This window comes from Gastrolobium bilobum, unplaced genomic scaffold, assembly GCF_033153095.1.
Source record: "Gastrolobium bilobum isolate Gb01-03AN ecotype WA unplaced genomic scaffold, APGP_CSIRO_Gbil_v1 utg16078, whole genome shotgun sequence".
Taxonomy (NCBI): domain Eukaryota; kingdom Viridiplantae; phylum Streptophyta; class Magnoliopsida; order Fabales; family Fabaceae; genus Gastrolobium; species Gastrolobium bilobum.
This window is the reverse complement of record NW_026896197.1, coordinates 85,102-102,999: the sequence shown is the minus strand read 5'-3', so window position 1 is coordinate 102,999 and position 17,898 is coordinate 85,102. Positions and strand designations below refer to the sequence as shown.

At 37.7% G+C, this 17,898-nt stretch overlaps 1 protein-coding gene across 1 annotated transcript; it reads left to right on the top strand.

Moving 5' to 3' along the window:
- The first annotated feature begins 2,009 nt into the window (after positions 1-2,009).
- LOC133298195 (protein mago nashi homolog) lies at positions 2,010-11,686 on the top strand. The gene is made up of 3 exons (XM_061497453.1): positions 2,010-2,450; positions 5,745-5,921; positions 11,518-11,686. Exons 1-3 carry the CDS (start codon positions 2,232-2,234, stop codon positions 11,575-11,577), a joined length of 456 nt encoding a protein of 151 aa, XP_061353437.1. The 5' UTR covers positions 2,010-2,231; the 3' UTR covers positions 11,578-11,686.
- Positions 11,687-17,898: the final 6,212 nt, after the last annotated feature.

Sequence of the window (17,898 nt, the reverse complement as noted above, 5' to 3'; positions counted from 1 at the left end):
CTAAAAGAAGAGATCACTACGTAGCTTGGGAATTAATGTGCCTGCCTAGGGAGTGTGGTGGTCTAGGCATTATTAATCTGAGAATTCAAAATGAAGCTTTCATGCAGAAATTAGCTTGGCAAATTATGAATGATCAGAATAGCCTTTGGGCTCAGGTCCTTCTTGGCAAATATGGAAGAAAGCATGATCCTAATCGTAGCTTAATTGCAAAAGCTAGTGACTTATCACTCTGGAAGAATATATGCATAGCTAGAAACAATTTATCCTAGCAACTAGAGTGGGTGGTTGGTAATGGTATAGCAACCTTTTTCTGGACTGACATATGGGGAGGATGGAAAAGGAGCTTATATGACATTGCCTTATTTAAACCTCCAGCTTCTCATCTTTATTTTAAACTGTGTGGTTATGTTGATCCTATTACAGGTGATTGGAGTTGGAGCTGCCTGTGCAATTGGTTGGATGAATCCACTATTAACAAATTGATAATTATCCAACCTCCTGCCAAGAATAATCCAGATGAATGGATTAATTGGAAATGGAGTAGCCCAAGCAAATCCTTTGTGAGGAATGCGTATTGCCATCTAGCTGAACCAAGTGCAGGGAAAGATAGGATCTGGGCTGCTATATGGAAGTGGAGAGGACCATACATGATAACAGTCTTCCTTTGGTTGGCTTGTTTAAACAAGCTCCCTGTTAGAAATATAACAGGTCACTAGAGTGGGGGGGATTTCCTATGTCCCTCTTGCTATTCATGTCAAGAAACAATAATGCATACCCTGAGAGACTGTAGAGTGGCTAGGAAAATCTGGGAGAGATGGTTTTCAGGGAAAATTCCTACCAGCTTCTTAACTGTAGAAGGATCAGAGTGGTTTAAACTTAACTTGTTTCAACCCTTCTCTAGTAAGTTATGGCACTCTTGGAAGGAGGTTTTTTTTCGTGACCTGCTGGTTTCTATGGCAGTGGAGAAATTTTGTGCATGTGGAATTATTTTCTAGGCCCCAAGACCCAATTTATAGAATTCTGGTCTATCTAGCTGATATGAAGAGAAGAAACACTTCTGGTCCTTTATGTTCAGATACAGAAAATCTCTTTTCCCCTGAGGCATGTTAAAATTATGTTAAAAATTTTGTTGATGTTGCATATAATTTAGTTACTAATATAGGAGCCAGTGGAGGTTTCATTCGTTCTTCTAATGGAGATTGGTTAGGTGGTTTCTCTTTCAATGTAGGTAAATGCTCTGTTTTGGAAGCTGGGTTGTGGGGCTTGCTTCATAGTCTCAAGATGGCTGGTGATTTAAATTACTCCAAGGTTTGGATTGGATGTGATAACAAAAAGGCTCTTGTTTGTATAGAGGCAGAATCTGAGAGATATGGCTTCTCATCTCTGATATGCAGAATCAAAAAAGTTGCTAAAAAGATTAACCATCTTCAAATGGAGTTTATCCCAAGAGATCTTAATGAGTGTGGAGATAGATTAGCCAAAGTAGGATTTAGCCTTAAGGGTGAAGAGTTGATGACATATTCCTATCCCCGTGTTAATATTTTGCCTTTTTGGAATGTTTTTAGCTCCAAATTGTTGATGGAGCAAGTGAGTTTGGATATGCAGCATCTATCTTTATAGTTTTTTTGGGCTTGACCCTCCATTTTTATCAACAAAAAAAATATCACATCTGAAGTGGTATTTTAGAATAATTAATTTCATTCAAAAAACAACTATGAAGTCATTGCCCAGGCTTCCTATTTGCATGGTTTTTTTTTCAAAACTTAAACCAAAAGTGGTCAAATTCAATTGCCACCCACATTTCCCTATCGAACCCAAACAAAAATCCATACCAATCACACCTTAAGAGATACTCGAACCTCATTAATTAAGCAACCTAGCCCGATCCAATACGTGAACACTCTTCCACCTAACAGCGAAAAGAAGTCCTATAAACTTTGGGCCTTTAAAACCCGGCCCAATTTCTTTTACAGACTCAATATCGCTAAAACCCTAACAACTCTCGTTCTCTCCTCTTTTAGAACGTTCCAGATTCTTCTCGATTTCTCACCGAAATCTGTTTCTCGTCATTCTCTCCTTCATTTTCATCTTCGTTATTCTTTTTCATTCTTCGTTCATCTAGTAATCGATCCTCATCTTCCTTATAGTTACATCACATTCACATTACACAATCGTTGTTCCCGTTAATCGAAGGAATCAAGAAAGAGAGATAGAGAGAGAGAAGAAGAAGAATGGGGAGCGAAGAGGAGAACGGGGAATTCTACTTGAGATACTACGTTGGACACAAAGGGAAGTTCGGTCACGAGTTCTTGGAGTTCGAGTTCAGACCCGACGGTAAGCTTCGTTACGCTAACAACTCAAACTACAAAAACGACACTATCATTCGCAAGGAGGTTTACCTCACTCCTGCCGTTCTCCGCGAGTGTCGTCGTATCATCGCCGAAAGTGAAGTAAGTAACCAGCCCTACCCTAACTCACTAGTGTCAAGATGACGAAAACGGTTGTGTGTGCAATTTTGACAAAATAGTAGAGAATGTAACAAGCTTTTGCGATTGACAGTAACAGTTAGTCGTTTCTTTACGGATTCTGTTATTCTGTTATGCCTACGTGTCATCTAGTTGTAACGAAAAACTGAGATTCGGTTAGGTTAGTTTCTGGTAGAGTTTGCTTAGCAAGGTTGGTGTAACTCTGTAAGCTCTTGAGTTTTAGAACTGTGAGTTGAATGATATCAGAAGGTCTTAGAACTCATTTTCTCTCTTTCACTTTCCGCAACTTTCATTTAACAATGGACTCTGTATGTTTTGGTCGTTTACAAAATAGTAGACCATTTTGCAGTTGAAGTGCCTATATATAGATAGTGTTTAATGTTTCTCCGGTCATTTGAGAAAATGTAATTTTGTAATTATAATTTATTCTGAGGCTATATTAGTTTTTATGGTTATAACTTTGAGGAATTTTTTTTTTAAAAAGGTGGGAGAAAAATAACACCCCAACGTTTATGGTTCCATTTTAAGGGTTCAATTGAAATTAAGGAAAATTTTATTGGCAGAATTGTAATTTTAAAAGATATTAGAGGTGAAGGTCTCCATGAGTTGGTACACATTATGATACTCTGCATTTTAGGGAATCCAACCGTATGATTGAAAAGCAATGGCTGTATAACATCCAAGAGTTGTAGTTATGGTTAAAATGGGGGTCAAACTAAAGCAATGGCTGTATATACAGAGGTATCGTAAAGCAATGCCCACTTTATTCCTCAATACTTCCCTTATCTTAAATTTTGCATAATTAAGATAATTACCCTGTGATAATTAAAACTTTGGATATCGAGTAGACTATTTGTGCTTGGTAAAAAGAAGAAGATAGTTTTGATTGTTGAGCAAGTAGATAATTAGATTAGGGTCACATTGCTCTGTTTAGATTGAAATCAGATTTGTCTACTGTTCAGATAAGCATGTTCAGATAAGCATGTTCAAATAACATGACATATCTATCTTTTATGGTACTGCTCCTAGATGTCAAGTTGATGCTTGAATACCTTGCTGTCTTGTTGATTGTTGACATCTGATAATTGATAGATCGAATCTAAAACTTATTGGCCTAATTGCCTTGGTGCTTGAGAAACAATTATAAGGACTTCATTATATTTAAGCTGTGTAAATTGATCTGTACCAACTGCTGCTCTTGTTCTGTTTTGTCTATGATTGGCATGGTGAAGTGTTTCGCCAACTTGCTAATCAATTGACTACTTCATAAAAAGGTTCTATGATTGTTCTTTTGCTGCACTCAGCTAATATACCAATTGTATCCTATTGCATAATTTAACTAGCACCGCTTTGATAAATAAATGCATTCTAAAATGCAATTAGGTGTATTATTACGGTGTAAATCTTTTGTGCTGTCTTGAGTCATTTTGACGAAGTTCTTTTTGTTCCATTGCATCAAGCTTAGGTATTAGGAAAAACATACACGACTCTTATAGTTTGCTATTGGTGTTTATAGCTACCTATCTTTGACTCATTTAAAATTAGATTGGTATTGATATATCTTCCATCAATCATCTATCTTGGTTCTATACTGATTTTGGGTTGATTATTTTCATTACATCAGGCACTTGCATTGAATTATATTGTCTTGGCTTACTAAGTAGACTATGTAAAAGTGGTTGAATTTTTATCGTAATCTCTGCTATATCATCTAAATTGTGATGCTGCTGTAAAAAAAAATTGAATAAATAAATATTAATAAACAAATAAATAAATATAACTGCTACATAAGACTTCAGACCCATGTATTATTAATGTAAGCATTTACATTCTGGTTTGCTGAAATTTGAGCTCAATCTTCAATTCTGCTACACTTGGCCATTGCTGTCAAATATTTGTTGTCCCTGACTCAATTCATTGAGAGACTATCTTCTACATTCTCTGTAACTTTGATTGATCTACTTAAGCCTGGTGTGAATATGGTTCTTATAACTTGTAACCTGTTCTTCTTAATTACGCCCTGGAATACTTGATAAGCTGAATTATAAGGACTTATTGCATACAAAATGTATCCATTGGTGTAGTACAAAAGGTTGACTTCACCGTAATAACTTGTCCCTGTTAGTCAAGTAAGCTTGGATCTTATATTTTGTGATCATCCTCCTTAATTATTTAAGTCCCTTTTAACTTGTGCAATCTGGGTCGAAGTTCAAATCAACCATTTTGGATTTAAATTTAAGTATCTAATATTTTATAAGATATGCATTGTGGTACTATTTAGAAGAAATTTACAAAATGATATTTTTGACTCGTGCATAACTACAACTCTAGTATTTCTGCTTTCTATTTTATTGTGATACGACTGGGAAAAAAAAATTCAATAAAATTGAAAAACTTATTGCCTATTGAACTGCCGTATAGTTCAAGTGACTCATAGTTAATTGCTCGAAAAGCTGTTGCGTAACTGATCTGCATAAAATACAGCTCGTGTATATATAGATCTTATACAATCTTTGCTTGAGTATCTAAGCTAGATCACTTTGACATGTACTTAAAGTTCAGCTTAATTTAATTTTTATCAGCCGCGCATATATTCTTGATAACTTGCTAAGGTACTCAATTTCTCTTACGCATTATACAGTGACAGGACATATAAGGACCTCCAGTATTTAGGATCAAATACATCAAACAAATTGCTAGACTGATATAACCAAAGGATGACACCTATGATATTGGTAGTTAAATTATTGCACTAATCTCTTGGCTGTTGGACTAAAAAATTTTAAGAGTTTGATTTTCTTTGGCTGGTTATGATTTTATTAGCATAAATTACCATTGTCTGAAAATTCTATGGGATGAGCATGTTATCAGCTTAAAGGATATGTATATCTCCATATGCATATGTAATATAAATTGACGACTCGAATACAATTAATAGTGCAGCCCTTGGATGCATACAGGGGTTATCACATTTAATGCATCTCAAAACGTTGCCTGTCTTGGGTCACCAGAGATAACCTTATCTCAAGTTAACGGGAGAAACGTTAAATCCATACATATATATATATATATATATATACACATACATATATACATATATACATATATATATATCTGATTTATGGGTGCATTATTTAATTAAGTGATGATTTGAATAGTTCCTTTTGCTGAGTATTTTAACCTATTCTTTTGCCAGTGAGTTCTGGGGGTTGCTATTTGCATTTTTCTGCTTTCTCATTAGTTGGTGTCTTTGTTCAGATCATGAAGGAAGACGATAACAACTGGCCGGAACCTGATCGAGTCGGACGGCAGGAGCTCGAGATTGTGATGGGGAATGAGCATATCTCCTTCACAACATCAAAGATTGGATCTCTTGTGGATGTTCAGAGCAGTGCAGATCCAGAAGGTCTTCGCATCTTTTACTATCTTGTTCAGGTGAGCTGATTGATTGATGATTTTGATGGATTTCTTTTGTGAGATTTTCTGTTCTTTTTTCTTTTATGTATTGTCTGTGAAATATGGTTTACATGATAGTTATTTGTATTGCTTGAGTTTTTTTATGTCTCTACGAAGTTTCCTAGGATGCTTATGGTAGAAGGTTTCTGACTTTCTCTAATTGACATTGTCTAAATTAGTGTTGTTAAAATGTCGTTTCCAAACGTAGAAACGTCTGTTTCTATGTTTTTTGGTCCAAAAACGTGTTAGAACAATGGTAGGAACGAAATCTGCGTAGAAACAGTTGAAACGCCGAGTTGACTTGTTAAACTCGGTTGACTCGACGAGTTTACCGAGTTGAATCAGTACTGAAAAAAAAATGGAGGCTTTTTTGGGAAATCACAAATCTTGATGGGTGCTTCTAGCTCCAATAAATTAGGTCGTTGTAAGAAAATCTCTCTAGAAACTACACAGAGTTGGTGTCTCTCTGTCTCTCAGATGAAGAAGAAAAGGATCAAATTGTAGGAGTGAGCCAATTTCATGCCTCACTGAAACCATAGTAGTTAAAAGCGGCGCTACTTGCTCCATTAGCAGGTTGCGGTGTTCAGCCCCAAGAAACCGCTCTGCACCGTCTGGAAAGTGATAGTGGCTGTAGCGGCAGAAATAGTGGAGGAATCGCGGCTGTATTGGCGAAAAATCGCAGCTGAAAGCGGTTCAAAATGAAATCGAAGCTCCCTCTCTCTTCTACGTTAAAAAATGGAGTTCTCACTCTCTTCTGCATTATAAATTTGAAGACGTCGAAACAAACTCATGTGACTTGTATTGGGTTTCGATATATTTTAATATATTTTTTCCCACGAGTCATGGGCAGCAGTTACAAAAGCTAATGATTTATTTTTTGTGGGTAAAGAAATATATCAAAAGCTATTATTCAAATTTTAAATAGTTGTTTTAAAAAAAAATTAAACAATCAAGCTATATAAAAGAATTAATAAATTATGTTTTGTCCTAGTGTGAGCCACATATTTTTTTATCCTTTAAGATATATATAATTTTATATATACAAAATTAAGAGTCATAAATTTACTGTGACAATCACATTGAACAAAATGAATATTATCTCACTCGACGTCTTCTCTTTTCTTTCTCTATCTCTTGACTCATCTGAACAACATTGGCAGTGGGCAGCTTCTCCTCTCCTCCCTCTTGACTCATTATCTCTCCTCTCTTCATTTAGGTAATGATTTTGACTTCTTCTTTTTTCTAGCCTCTTATTTTGTTTTTCTTTTCTAGGTTATTTTTTTTGAACTTTTTTTTTCTGGTTTTTTTTTTTTGACCTATTCTTTTTTCTGAGCTCCTATTTTTTCTTTTTGTCAATAAAAAAAAAGATCAATACTCAGAGAAACCAGGAAAGAGATGAAGAAGAGAGAGAGAGTGCAGAGAGAGTAGAAGAGAGAGAAGTTGAAAGTATCTCATATTTCTCATTATGATATGAACCAGTACACGTGACCTCCTTATAGAGCTAAGTACAAGTGCCACGTCACTAGTTCTGTTTGAACAGAATTAGTTACTCTAACTAATTATGCTTAGTCTATTACAAAAGTACCCTTAACAGATATTACAAATATATCCCTATACTTTTACTCTAATAGTCCCCCTCAAACTCAGGGTGGATGAAACAGAGAGTGGAAGTCAACCACACTGAGTTTGTCTCTTAGAACAGCAAAGCGGGAGGCAGAAAGGCTCTTGGTGAGAGTGTCAGCAATCTGGTCCACAGCAGGAATATGACAAACTCGAATATCCTTGGCCAGAACTCTCTCACGGACAAAAAATATGTCTAGCTCCATATGTTTGGTACGGGCATGAAGAACTTGATTGTGGGACAGTGATACTGTGCTGAGATTGTCACGGAGAATCAGGGGAGAGGGAAACTGAATGTGAAGTCTCTGAAGCAGAGATTTGAGCCAAAGAACCTCAGCTGTGGCAAGTGCTAGACTACGATATTAAGCTTCAGTGCTAGACCTTGCAATCAATGTTTGTTTCTTGGACCACCAAGAGACTAGGTTAGAACCAAAGAACACACAGGCACCTGATGTTGATCTACGGTCATCTGGATCCCCTGCCCAATCAGCATCACAGAAGGCAGTGATAGAAAAGAGATGGCTTGGATGACAAGGTTGCAGCAACATGCCATGCTTAAGAGTACCTCGAAGATACCTTAAAATTCGTTTTACAGCTGTCCAGTGTTCCTCAAGAGGCTGAGCCATAAACTGACAAGCTTTGTTCACTGCATAGCTAATTTTTGGCCTTGTGAGAGTTGCATATTGCAATGCTCCAACAATTGAGCGATAAAAGGAGGGATCTGAATAATAATTAGAACCATATCTGGACAACTTGCAGCCAGAAGGAAGGGGTGTAGAGATTCCTTTTGCTTCAGCCATATTTGCTTTAGTAAGCAAGTCTCTAATGTATTTGGACTGTGACAGAAAAAGACCACCAGATGATGATTTCTTAACTTCAATTCCAAGGAAAAAATCAAGGTCTCCAAGGTCTTTTAGAGCAAATGCAGCATTCAGATTTTAAACTAGAGATTGACAAAAACTAGCATCACTTCCAGTAATGATTATATCATCTACATAGACTAGAAGGAACATACAGTGATTGGACTTTCTGTAGATAAAAAGGGATGGATCACATTTGCTTGCTGTAAACCCAAGCTGAAACAGAGATGCTTTGAGTTTATCAAACCAGACCCTTGGTGCTTGTTTTAAACCATAGAGGGCTTTATGTAACCTGCAAACAAGAGATTTGTCTGAAAATTCAAAGTCAGGAGGTTGTTTCATGTCGACCTCTTCCTCTAAAATGCCATTGAGAAAGGCATTATTGACATCCAATTGTCTTAGTTGCCAACCAAAAGAAATAGCAATGGTAAGGATGATTCAAATGGTAATAGGCTTCACAACCGGAGAGAATGTTTCAGTGAAGTCAAAACCAGCTTGTTGATGGAAGCCTTTAGCCACTAATCTGGCTTTGTACCTGCTAATGGAGCCATCTGGGTTCTCCTTAATCCGAAAGACCCATTTGCATCCAATGGCCTTTCTGTTTTTGGGAAGAGGAACCAAGGTCCAAGTAGAGTTTGCTTGAAGGGCATTGATTTCGGATTGCATAGCAGTAAGCCAATTTGGACTGGCAATAGCTTGTTTGATTGAGGTAGGTTCAAGGGAAGTCAGTAGTATCTGAGGCATGTGAGCAGATTTGGATCGTGTGAGGATAGTGTGAGTAGGAGAAGAGTGAAGAGGACCAGAGGGGACATACTCCGAACCAGAACTGGTGCTAGAAGAAGAAGAAGGGCTAAATGAATCTGAATTTGGAGAGAATAAAGGAGTACATGAACTTGAAGGTGATACATCACTGTTGGAATGTGAAGTGCTTGCTGTCTTGGAGGATGATGATGGTGAAACATCTGGATTGAATGAGTCTGAACAGGAAGAAGGAGATGTCCTGGAAGCTGGGAGAGGAGAGTCACACTGTTGTAAAGGAGAGTCACACTGTTGACCAGAGATGGTTGTATCTGAATGAGGTACTGTAGAAGGTACCGATGGAATTAAATTGGAAATAGGCTGTGAGGCTGAACCAGCAGAAAAGGAGGAACTCACAATTGTCCAAGAGGTGTATGGAAATTTTGTTTCATTAAAAAGGACATCTTTTGAAATGAACAGTCGACCAGAGGAGTTAAGGCATTTGTAGCCTTTGTGATTTGGAGAGTAGCCAAGAAATATACACTCACTGCTTCTAAAGTCCAACTTATGATTGTTATATGGTCGTAAGAAAGGAAAACATGCACAACCAAAGACTAGAGTAATTTTTTTTTTACCAGAAAAGGAAAAGGAGCACCAAAAAATTTGGTACTCCTGGAGTATATTAAAAAATTCCCTGAAACTGACTCGAGTTCTATTCCCCTGTTCTCTGCTTTATTCCTTCTAATATACACCTTTTTAATTGGGGAACTGCTATCAGACACCTGCAGAGAAAAGGTTGTATGGTCTCATGTTTCAGTTATAAGAAAGTGGATATATGAAAGGAGAGGAAATAAAATACTAAAGTTAGGTTTGTTGAGATTATTGTATTCCTATGAATTGAAGATTCTATAGTTCAAAATAATGGTAACAAAATACCTAAAACCTAAAGAGATAGAAACACAACTTGGACCCCATACATCATAATGAATAACAAAACAGGATGCGACATGCTTTCCAAGTTCACATGACTCACACCTTAATAACTTTGGAAGACTAGTAACCATTCTTTGAAGCTGCGAGTCTGACTAACAGGGATGAGCTAAGCGTCTGGGAAATTCAGTAAGAGTGCAAAACCAGTTCTTTTCCAATCCAAAAAGATTTTAAAATTTCAGTGAGTGGTAAACAGTTATAGATTTTCAAGGATCATATACTGAGATGGTGTTTGTGGTCATAGATTTAACTATGAGCTAAGCGTCTGGGAACAAGACTGGGAAATTCAGTAAGAGTGCAAAACCAGTTGTTCTTTTTCCAATCTAAAAAGATTTTAAAATTTCCGTGAGTGGTAAACAGTTATAGATCTTCAAGGATCATACTGAGATGGTGTTCGTGGTCATAGATTTAACTTTGCTTTGTGCCATGGGATTTCATATGTAATGGGTTTGGATTCATTTACAAGCCAAATGGAGTTAGATCAAGGTAGTTTCTATGGTGATGCAGACTTATATAAACAGTGGTTTCAGGTTAAATCAAAAGATAGATGTCTTAGGGTTATGTAATTTGTAGTACTTTAAGGGGAGTTATTTAAAGTATCAAATGGACAGAATTGACTTAGAAAAGAAATCTGTCTAGCTATGAAGCCCAGTGTCCTTTGGTATTAAGTATTAACGTTGGGATGAAATCGTGTGGAATGCAGATCCCTTTTGGGAAGAGAGAGGATTGCCTCCCACTGTGTAACCCACATTAATCAAAATAAAAGATTGAAGTATTCCCATTATTTAGGAGAAATTCTTCTATTTACTTGTCTGTAGCAGAAGTCTATAGAAGAATTTCTTGTCAATTTGGGTAGATTTAGGACTACCATCAACTTAAAAAGACTTTCCTAGTTCAGTAATGGGTATCAAAACTAGCAAAGACCAAATGAGAACAAAACAGCTTTAAAACTGAACAGAAAATACCACAGCCTTGATGAGGGACTATGAACATTAGTAAAATAGTACATAACTCAGAATAAAGAAAACTAAAATTAAACTGTCCTAGCAACTTACTAAACTGATACCATACTTAGACCTAAAATTCAGCAATATTTTTTGTGTGAGAATTTCAATTTCTTAATTCTAATGTCAAATTAACTGATATTTGAAAATTCCTCTGCTGTGTTTTCTTGACTGTATTTGATCATGTTTTAGATATAGTGATTCATCTCTCCTCCCTGATATATTATTATTCTGTCTGAAATTTTTAGCCTTGTGGACCCTAGAAATAATTATTAGAACCCCGCCCTTTGTTTGCTTAATGCCAGATTTGCTTTGTGTCAGCTAATGCCTTTTGTTTATTCTTATTACAATTACTGTTTGCAGGATTTGAAGTGCTTCGTCTTCTCTCTTATTTCACTTCACTTCAAGATCAAGCCTATCTAAGATGTTTTATAATGTTATGTGTTCATCCTCACCGGGAATGTGTACTTGTTTAACAACTATCCCTGTTTGCTACTAAAATTTGACATCTGACAAAGTAACATCTTTATAATCTTGAATCTGATTTGGTTGTGTATTGGTTACCTGAATTGGAAATTTCTGATTTTATGGATGGCCCTTATACCAAAAAACGGTTTTGTCCAGTGGTGGCGCCGAGTTTTGAACATAGGGAAGCTGTTAACGATGCCAGCACAAGCATGTTCAGATAAGAGATTTATGGATCTATGATTAAAGCCAGTGATAATTTGTTCATAACTGAAAGTGACTTGACTTATAAGATGCTAATGGATATGGATAGATTTGCGGAATATAAACTCTTGGTTGACCTTTCTCTACCAATTAGTTTCTAAGATCCGTTCTCTCCCAAAATCCAATGCTACCAACAAGACCCTTATTGCACAACGACGGATTTTAGAATCTAGTGGCAGAGAGGTCAACAAAAAGTTTGCATTCCGTTAAATCTAATATGCTCATTACCTTATAAGTTGAGTCACTTTCAGTTATGAACAAACTATCATCAGGATCCATAAATCTCTTCTCTGAACATGCTTGTTCTGGCTGGGATCATTAACAGCTTCCCTATGTTCCAAACTCCACAGCAAGCAGTGTTGATTCTATGTCTTTTAAAAATTAGTGTTTCTTCGTTATTTTTGCATTTTTACGATCAAGTGGAATACGTAAGTTACGCCTAGTATGAAACTTTGAGGGCGACTGGTTTTGTAATTTCAGAAAACTTTTACATGCAAAATTTGTCACGTGTACAAATGTAGAAGTATCCTTATTAACTTTTTTATTTGAATTATTTACATTTCATGCAAATTATTATGTAACCATCTGAATTGTGTTTTCTACTGGGGGATTCTGTCTAACTCCAAGCTGTCTGAAATTCATTCTTTATGGAAATTCCTTAGTATGTGTTCAATTTCTATTGATACACAATGATTATAGCTCATTTAACTAGAGAAATACAAAAGTTTCAGTACAAGAGTTTTGAAAATAATTTTTTAAGAACTTTATAGATTTTTTGTTCCATATACAGTTTAGCCCATTGTTATTACTTTAAACATAATTATTCCAAATTGAAATCTCATAGATCCAAGATTCAGTTCAGAGATGAATGGAAAGGAGAGAAATAACATTTATATTTAACTTGAAACAAACTAAGTTACAACAAAAGTGAAAAGTGGAGAATATGGTTGCTGCTCGTCATGAGTCTTGTGATGATACAAAATAGAGAAGAAGTGTTGTCACTTAACTACAGCTAAAATTATACGAAAGAAAAATTACAAAATAAACTAAGTGATCTCTTCTTAAGGAATTCGATGATTTCTTTTTGCTGGAACGTCCTATTTATAGGCACAAGAACGAATGACAAAATGCGTAATTCCCTTGGAGTTGTTTTCTTAACTGCATGAAATGGGCGGTGTGAACAGTGCTTTGAGGGGCGCAAGTGGCTAGACGGGATAGTTATTGTTAAGATTTGTCTTTCCTTCTGATCCTCCCCATGCCTTGCTTTCTGTAACACCCCGTGTATACCCTGTTTGTTAACATGTCATCGTATTAAGCCACGCTTAATTAAAATGTGGAATAATTTTTTCTTTAAATTCAATTATGACGTCATTATACTCAGCCAAGTTGATTACTTATCATTTTTATAAAAATATCGTCTGTATGTAAATTGCAAAGACAGTTAACTGAAATATCTCAAAATATAAATAAAGTGAGTATCTATATCACAGGACTACAACCCGTAGCCTGGACAATATCCTGATACATTATTACGACTCATAACTAAAAACAAGACATCGTCAATTAATGTGGTATGGACAAACCCCATGCTCACCAAATAAGGCAACAAAGCCCACCCAACAGCAGTCTCAACAGCAACAACATAATAATAACTGAAGCTAAAAGCATAAAAGCAACAGGCATATCCAGCATCCAACATGTCAGCAATTAACAGTAATATCTAACTCAGCTCTGGCCTCCTGCCACTAGAGGTCTCAACCCCTGGGTTACCTGAACCTGAAGTAAGCGTCCCCAAACGTGGGGTGAGATCTCTAAACAAGAAATCTCAGTAAGATAAGGGGTCCTCAAGGATCTTCCACCCTAAGGTCACTTACAGGTGCAATATAAGTTCAAAAGCAGTAATTCCAATATAAGTTCCAAAACTATGCAGTGCAACAGATATTCATGCCATGTGTGTTATCACTATTCTACTGGCCAGAGAAATGCAGGACGTACGTCTACAACCCCACAATAAGTACAAGGAACACCGCTTGCACCTCACCCACAGCCTCACCATCTTGTATGTCCCCACATACTTAGGCTTACCGTATAAGTGGAACACCACATGCATATCATAAAGGCACTCGCATATAACAGCTTAATAGCATTTATTAAAACAATACATGAAAACAACATCATGCATATAAATCATCCCCCCATAGGACATGGTGGAACCAACAATGGCAAAACCGAGGACACAAAAGCTTACCTTGCAAGCTAACTACCCAATGCCAAGAGTCCACACAACTCAAGTCCAGCACACAGCAGAATCACAATCTGTTTTGGGCCAACATTAAATCAATAACCATACTCTTTAAGCATACAATAAAGACAATGCCTTTTTTTTTTACATTTTACGTCCTTAGGCTTCTCACAAAGCCACAAGCCCTAAAACACATAGGTTCTAACTTAGTTAATTAATACAGAAGTTCAACTTCATCAATCTAGGGCCCACAAACCCCCAATAGCCTTCTGTATGAACAGTGCAACTATTGTTCTTCGAAAACCCATAATATCCGAATATATGTCGGGGACATATCCAGATATCCCATATTGGATATCATATCCGGATATGCATATCCGGATATGCATATATGGATATCCATATTCGGAGATTACAAGACCCCATATCTGAATTTCAATAGCCGGATATCAATATCTGGATACCATATTCGGATATTTCGCGACAGAATGCAGTTTTGCATTTCGCGAGATATCCTTCTCAAAGGTGACTCATTTAACAAATACCGAAGCTAGAACATGCATCTCTAGGTGTGTTTAGCATTACCCAACCTTAAGTTATCAACTTTTGTTCATTACATGCATCAAGGTTCCATTTTTAACCAAATAACTCATGATCAAGGTGGTAAGGCTTACCAAGGTTCAAAACAGCAAAGCAAATGCTCAAGGAGCTCACCAATCAACTCCCCAAACTCTGACTTCCCAAGGAAAATGAAAATGATGCTCAAGGTTGGTTCTTTCACCTCAAAGGTCACTACTTGGACCTCCAAATGCCATGACCATGGCTTCCCAACACCCAAACCACACAAGGTCAGCACCCTCACCGACTCACAGTGGCTAGAAACTCAGAACAAGGCCACCAACACACTCCCAATGCCCACTCTTACTCACCACAAGTGTTTAGGAGAAGTTTTCATGAAGCAATATGCCTCAAAGCTCAAGAAATAGAAGAAGGAAGGAAATGGAGCAATGAGAGAATGCTGGTCAGCCACCAAAGTCACGTATGAAGAGTGTATGACCTAGGGTTTTGTGCAGAAATGTTATATATGTAGCCACTTAACAATTAAACACAGAGTATTATTGCTAATTGCTACGCTTAGCATTTAAATCCCAAACTCAGGATTCTGAACCTACTCAATTTTACAAGATTTATCATATTTTTATTATATTTTGCGCAGCACCTTTCCGGTACGCGCTTTTTCATATCCAATATCAGTTCTGGCACCAGTTCTCATTATTTTGACCTGAAACTTGTTTTACTAGTCCTACATATTATTCTAGGAATATTCATGGATTTATTATAATTTTCCGAGATACTTCACCGGTACGCATTTATACCGGGTAGCAGAACCGGTATCTGCATTTTCCGTCCGAAAAATGACTTTCAGCATTATTACTCACATACTATAATTATTAAAGCCTCAAAGTAAATATCAGGGTCAATTATGGAATTATTTCTTAATTATCATATTTAATTAATTAACTTCCTTAATTAACGGTGTGAGTTCTTACATTCACCCCACCTTTCAAGGATTTTGTCTTCAAAATCAGAAACATACCTGTCACTGAAGTCGGGATACTGCCGGAGTCCGACAGCAGGTAGGAGTCTGACACCTCCTACCATACAACGCTTCGTAGGGTGCCATGCCCAGCTAGCATGAAAGCTATTGTTGTAAGAAAACTCAACCAACGGAAGGTACCTATCCCATGCTGAACCCTGCTCCAATGTGCAAGCCCTCAACATGTCCTCCAAGGTCTGGATGGTCCTCTCAGTCTGTCCATCAGTCTGAGGGTGATGGGCGGTACTCAATCTCAACTGCGTACCGAAAGCCTCCTGCATCGCCTCCCAGAACCGAGACGTGAACTTCGGGTCCCTATCACTAATGATACTCTCGGGCACCCCATGAAGGCTCAAAATCTCGCGAACATAAAGCTTGGCCAAGTGCTCTGTAGTGAAGCTCACCTTCACTGGAAGAAAATGGGCAGACTTCGTCAATCTGTCCACAATGACCCAGATAGAGTCACAACTCGCTTGAGTCTTGGGCAAACCCACTACGAAGTCCATGGAAATGCTCTCCCATTTTTATTCCGGAATCTCAAGAGGTTGAAGCTTACCAGATGGCTTATGGTGTTCAATCTTCACCTTCTGACAAACCAAACACTTGGACACGAAAACAACAGCGTCCTTCTTCATGCCTGGCCACCAGAAGTTCTTCTTCAGGTCTTGATACATCTTTGTGGCACCAGGGTGGATTGAGAATTAGCCCTTATGGGCCTCTGCCATAACCTCTTCGGTCAACGGACCTCGAGGAACCACGATCCTCTTCTGAAACAACAGGAGTCTATCCTCATTCCAAGACACACTGTATTGGTTCTTCACGTAGTCCAAGCACTCTCTCTACACTTGTGCCTCTTTGATCCTTTCCAAAAGTTCATTCACAACATCTGCTGCTTCCATCTCGAAAAGTGCACCCCTACCCGGAGAGGTCACTGCCAGATTTCAGAACTTCTCCACCACATCAAAATTACAAAGCAACAAACTGGATAGGCTCCCGGATTTCCGGCTCAAAGCATCCGCTACCACGTTGGCCTTGTCAGGATGATACTTCAGCTCAAAGTCGTAGTCCTTTAGGAACTCCATCCATCTCCTCTGCCTCATGTTCAGCTCTTTCTGGTCGAAAAGATACTTCAAACTCTTGTGGTCACTGAACACACAAACTTCAAACCAAAAAGATAATGCCTCCAAGTCTTGAAAGCAAACACAATGGCCGCCAACTCCAGGTCGTGACTTGGGTAGTTCTCCTCATGAGGCTTCAACTGCCTCGAAGCAAAAGCAACAACTCTACCAGTCTGCATCAAAACACAACTCAACCCCTTTCCAGAAACATCACAGTAAAGCTCAAACTGCTCATCAGGATCAGGAAGGATCAACACAGGTGCGGTAGTCAATCTCTCCTTCAACTCCTGACATCAATCCTCACACTTGTGAGTCCACACAAACGGAGTCTCCTTACGAGTAAGGCGAGTCAACGTCAAGACCATCTTGGAGAATCCCTCAATGAACCTCCTGTAGTACCCAGCCAAACCCAAGAAACTCCTAACTTCAGAAACAGTTTTGGGCCTCGCCCAATCCATCACTGCCTCTATCTTGTTAGGATCCACTGCCTCCACACAGCTCAAGTCCAACACACAGCAGAATCACAATCTGTTTTGGGCCAACATTATATCAATAAACATACTCTTTAAGCATACAATAAAGACAACGCATTTTCTTTACGTTTTACGTCCTTAGGCTTCTCACAAAGCCACAAGCCCTAAAACGCATAGGTTTTGACTTAGTTAATTAATACAGAAGTTCAACTTCATCAATCTAGGGCCCACAAACCCCCAATAGCCTTCTGTATGAACAGTGCAGCTACTGTTCTTCGAAAACCCAGAATATCCGGATATATGTCGGGGACATATCCGGATATTCCATATTCGGATATCATATCTGGATATTCATGTTCGGATATCATTATCCGGATATCATATCCGGATACCATATCCAGATATTTCGCGACAGAATGTAGTTCTGCATTTCGCGAGATATCCTTCTCAAAGGTGACTCATTTAACGAATACATAAGCTAGAACATGCATTTCTAGGTGTGTTTAGCATTACCCAATCTTAAGTTATCAACTTTTGTTCATTACATGCATCAAGGTTCCATTTTTAACCAAATAACTCATGATC